At 40.5% G+C, this 5,585-nt stretch overlaps 1 protein-coding gene across 1 annotated transcript in view; it reads right to left on the bottom strand.

Annotated features, from left to right (window-relative positions):
• Positions 1-5,585, bottom strand: part of BTBD7 (BTB domain containing 7) — a 63,705-nt gene that overhangs the window by 17,703 nt on the left and 40,417 nt on the right. Inside the window, exon 4 of the mRNA XM_017546981.2 lies at positions 3,042-3,202. Within this exon, the coding sequence (XP_017402470.1) occupies positions 3,042-3,202 (161 nt within the window). The remainder of the gene's footprint in view (positions 1-3,041; positions 3,203-5,585) is intronic.

A 5,585-nucleotide genomic window follows, 5' to 3' on the forward strand; every position in this document is an offset into this window, starting at 1 on the left:
TTTTTTGAGATGGAGTTTCACTTTTGTTTCCCAGGCTGGAGTGCAATAACACAATCTCTGCTCACCACAACCTCCACCTCCTAGGTTCAAGCGATTCTCCTGCCTCAGCCCCACGGAGCAGCTGGGATTATAGGTGCGTGCCACCATGCCCGGCTAATTTTTTGTATTTTTTAGTAGAGATGGGGTTTCACCATGTTGACCAGGCTGGTCTTGAACTCCTGATCTCAGGTGATCTGCCCGCCTCCACCTCCCAAAGTGCTGGGATTACAGGCATGAGCCACCGTGGCTGGCTTGTCTTTTTTTTTTGATAGAGTCTTGCTCTGTCACCCAGGCTGGAGTGCAGTGGCACAATCTTGGCTTGCCTCTGGGTTCAAGAGATTCTCACGCCTCAGCCTCCCGAGTAGCTGGGATTAACCGTGTGCACCACCATGCCTGGCTAATATTTGTATTTTTTAGTAGAGATGGGGTTTCACCATGTTGGCTAGGCTGGTCTTGAACTCTTGACCTCAAGTGATCCATCTGCCTCGGACTCCCAAAGTCCTGGGATTACAGGTGTTAGCCACCACGCCTGGCCACTATATAGTCTTTATAACAACTGCTCAAGGTAGCAAAATATTCCGTTGTGTCGTGGTACCATAACTACTACCTTAATAGGTGAAAAAATAACTTACTATTTTATTTTGCTTTCGTGGGTGTGTGTGCAATTAGTGAGGCTGAACCTTCTTTTCTAATGAGAGTTCACAAGTATTTCTTTTATAAAATATTATTATTATTATTATTGAGACAGAGTCTTGCTCTACTGCCCAGGCTGGAGTACAGTGGTGCAATCTTAGCTCACTGCAACCTCCGTCTCCCGCGTTCAAGTGATTCTCCTGCCTCAGCCTCCCGAGTAGCCGGAACTACAGGTGCATGCCACCACACCCGGCTAATTTTTTGTATTTTTAGTACAGACTGGGTTTCACTCTGTTAGCCAAGATGGTCTCAATCTCCTAAACTTGTGAGCCAACCGCCTTGGCCTCCCAAAGTGCTAGGATTACTGGCATGAGCCACCATGCCTGGCCTAAGTTTTAATTTTATTTATTTTTATTGCTGCTCCCTATGGAGCAGGGCTACCCCATAGGCAGTATGCCCAGAGTGGCCCATAAATATTTCTTGAAAACAATATTGTTTTCTTCTAGTTCTTCCATGTTTCAATTTAGTATTTAATTTTTCATTCCAACAAGGATTAAGTTTGTGTGCCAGTGAAATAATGGTTTAACTTTCAATGAATTTCTTCTTCTGGTAATCAGTTAATATCAGTTAATCTAGCACCACATTGATCTGTGATAGTTTATCATTATATTTTCTGGTTTTTTTCTTTTTGTTCCTTGAGACAGAGTCTCACTCTGTTGCCTGGTTATGGCTCACTGCAGCCTTGATCTCCCATGCTCAAGTGATCCTCCTACCCAGACTCCCAAGTAGATGGGACTACAGGCACATACCACCACACCCAGCTAAATTCTTTAACATTTTTTTGTAGTGATGTGGTCTTGCCATGTTGCTCAGGCCAATGCTGAACTCCTGGGCTAAGGTGATCTGTCCGCTTTGGCCTCCTAGAATGCTGGGATTACAAACATGAACCACTGTGCCCATCCTGTTTAATTCTTATATTTACTAAGACTTTTTCTTGACAATTTTGTCTCCTATGTTAGCATCACAGATAAAATATTAGCATATTGATAAAATATTAGCATTTAAAACGTTTTACGTTTTAGAAGTTATCCCTTCTTATGTCATTTATTTATTTATTTATTTAGAGACAGAGTCTTGCTCTGTCGTCAGGTTAGAGTGCAGAGGAGCAACCTCGGCTCGCTGCAACCTCCTCTTGAGTGGTGATTCTCCTGCCTCAGCCTCCTGAGTAGCTGGGACTACAGGCACACACCACCACACCCAGCTAACTTTTGCATTTTTAGTAGAGACGGGGTTTCACCATGTTGGCCTGGATGGTCTTGGTCTCTTGACCTCGTAATCTGCTCGCCTCAGCCTCCCAAAGTTTTGGGATTAAGGCGTGAGCCACCATGCCTGGCCCTTATGTCCTTTTAAAAGAAGTTTAAAAAATTTCTTATCAGTTCTTTTTCCAGATGACTTTTATAATGTTCCTGTACAGTTAAAAATAAAAACTATTATGATGTTTATAAGCACTACATTAAGTTTATAAGTCAATGGGTGAAGACCTAGTATTATTTATTTTTCCCATCCATGAATTTAAGCAATTCTATCAATTTTTTTTTTTTTTTTTTTAAAGATGGAGTCAGGCTGGAGTGCAGTAGTGCAATCTTAGCTGACTGCAATCTCCATCTCCCAGGTTCATGCGATTCTCCCACCTCAGCCTCCTGAGTAGCTGGAATTACAGGCGCCCGCCACCATGCCCAGCTACTTTTTGTATGTTTAGCAGAGATGGGGCTTCACTGTGTTGGCCAGGTCTCAAACTCCTGACCTCAGGTGATCCGCCAGCCTTGGCCTCCCAAAGTGCTAGGATTACAGGCATGAGCTACTGTGCCCAGCCAATTCTATTAATTAAAAAAAAAAATTCACTGTTTAAAAAGTTATGAAAGTAACAAGATCAGCTCTATAATTTTCAGGTCCATTCATTCTTTTTATATTGAACCAATCCCTCCACTCCACTGCTCTCCAATTCACTGCTGTTCTTGAAGAGTCTCCAAAGGCAGTTTCTACCGTTTCCTTTCTGAATAACGGTCTACTTGATCTACACTTAAATTACTGTATTAACTCCGCTAGAAAGAATGCTCTTGCACGAGTAAGACTGATGTACCCACTCAACTCTCATTCAGCAAACATTTGAACTTACTGTGTAACAGACATTTATACTATGTACAAACTGCACTGGGGACACATTCCACACAATAGACATCTGTCTCTGTCCTCACAGAATTTACAGCTTCACAATACTCTATTAGTAGGAGAAATTATTTACAATGAATAAAAACATACGCCTGGCATTTTTCTTTTCATGAAAGGAATACATGGAGAAAAACACTTACTGCATCACTTAAGACTTCACTGTTTATAGGTAAGATGTGTTCAATTCGCACGAAAGGTAAGAGAGAAGAAAGGATCTCTCTGAGCTCTTCCATGTCCAGGTCTCGTCTTTTTACACCTCTTTTGTTCACACTATGGGCAGTGCCACTCAGTAAGTTTGGCTCTACGAGACAGAAAATGAAAAGTTTCCAACCAAATCCAAATGTTCTGAAGAGAGGTTTGCTTTGTTCTCTAGTACATACACTCACAGGACCACTCAATAGACTTATGTGCCTCTGCTTTAAAAAGGGTTATAAATCAATTATTTTTCTGTCATAAGATGTTTGTTTAATAGGAATGTTCTTGGATAAAGGAAAAGCATGGTATCAACGATACAATAACATTCTTTTATCACTGCTCTACAGTAAAGAATAAAGGATTCCTTTCTGTAGACATACTCAAAGAGAAAAGATGACAATCTATTAAAATCTAGTTTTATCAGGGGCTTTTAAAAAGCTTTCTCACTTTTGTGACCAGTTTTTAGTATTAGAAGGTCACTGCAGGGCATATGCTATTTCTGGTTACTGTAGGTTATCAGTATGTTCATTAGCCTACATACGTGTAACAGCAATTTAACAACATGTTAATCACTTGGTGTTTGAGGCAGCAAAGCCTAACGTTCTTTATTTAGTTTTAAGATTCTTATGAAAATCTCCTAAATTTCTACAATATGGGAATGTTCCTGCATACAAGTAGACGCTCTGATCTTTGACATGTAATATATGTCCATTGTCCAGAGCAGAGAATGTTTTCGTCACGGGGCATTAGTGAAAGACAATCTGAAATGCATGTATGCTTATAATATTGAGGTGAGAAGAAAAATTACATTAATTTTGGAAATCTTTAATCATGTCTTTAATCTAGGGGCCTGTAATTTTTTTTTCTTAAGAAAATTAACACAGAATAAAATCTTTATTATTAATGAATATAAATGCTGGATTTTTTTTTCAAATATTCTATAGGAAAACTGTTACCTTCCTTAAATCGTGTGCGTGTGTGTGTGTGTGTGTGTGTGTGTGTGACAAAAAGAGAAAGAGAGAGAGAGAGAGAGAACTGATTGTTTCTGAGAAGCTAAGATTTTTCTGTATTAACTCGGAATAAAACTGTTGTTAACTGTGTAGAAAAGAGTTCTTTTTTTTCCTTTGCCTAGCTATGATTTAGCTTCATACTTATTTAAGGAATTTTGCTTTTCAAAATATTTTTCTTAAAGTAGTGGCACCCTGTTTTCATATAAAAATCCTACGTGAAACCCCCAAATATGTGACAGGTAAGTGTAGAATCCTTATATATAAAACCCTTATATATAAAACTGACTGAAACAAAGCTATGGCCTAGTTTACTTAATTTCCTTCTTATCCCTGCAGGAGAACCTTCCACTCTAACCTGGTTTGGAAACTACCTTTATTTTATTTTATTTTTTTAAGACGAAGTCTTGTTACGTTGCCCAAGGTAGAGTGCAGTGTTGTGATCTCGGCTCATTGCAACCTTCGCCTCCTGGGTTCAAGCAATTCTCCTGCCTCAGCCTCCTGAGTAGCTGGGATTACAGGTACCTGTCACCATGCCCGGCTAATTTTTGTGTTTTTTATAGGGACGGGGTTTCACCATGTTGGCAAAGCCGGTCTCGAACTCCTGACCTCAGGTGATCCACCTGCCTTGGCCTCCCAAAGTGCTAGGATTACAGGCATGAGCCACCACGCATGGCTGACAGGTCTTTGTTTTATGTGTTTCTGTTTAAAGACACTTTATTTAATGTACGCGGCTGCTTCAGCAACACTAACCTCATAATCAACAGTACTATAACTCAGGCTTGAATGAAGTTTATCTAACACATGTATTTTCTCTGTAAGGTACACCACAGCCCTCCTGTTCTCAGGAACACTACACAGCACTTCAGTACTATACCTGGGAGCCATCTTAAACAGTGAGATCACAAAAACATAAAAATGTAAAAAATATGGCACTTGGTAGACTGTGGAAAGGACACTTGATTATAGCAGGAGATCTGAAGCAAAAAGGCAGAGTGTCTCTGTCTTGCTACAATTCAGCCAAATGTGCTTTTTGAGAGACCAAGCTTTTGGCTACTCTGTGCATGTCCAGGAATGACTGTGAAAGTACCACGAGTACTGATTCTGGGGATATAAATAAATTTTGGTGACTTAGGTAAGTTGACAAATATAAAAGCTATGAATGAGAACTGACTGTATACTGGCATTTAAAAAACTTTCTAAATCAACTGTAATGATTTGCATATTTCAAAAAACTCATAACTCACCAGGCATGGTGGCTTACACCTGTAATCCCAGCACTTTGGGAGGCTGAGGCAGGCTGATCACCTGAGGTCAGGAGTTCAAGACCAGCCTGGCCAACATAGCAAAACCCTGTTTCTACTAAAGAAACCAAAATTAGCTGGGTGTGGTGGCACATGCCTGTAGTCCCAGCTACTCAGGAGTCTGAGGCAGGAGAATCGCTTGAACCCAGGGGGCAGAGGCTGCAGTGAGCCAGGATCA

The sequence above is a fragment of the Cebus imitator genome, unplaced genomic scaffold, assembly GCF_001604975.1.
Source record: "Cebus imitator isolate Cc_AM_T3 unplaced genomic scaffold, Cebus_imitator-1.0 Scaffold193, whole genome shotgun sequence".
In the NCBI taxonomy this organism is placed as follows: Eukaryota; Metazoa; Chordata; class Mammalia; order Primates; family Cebidae; genus Cebus; species Cebus imitator.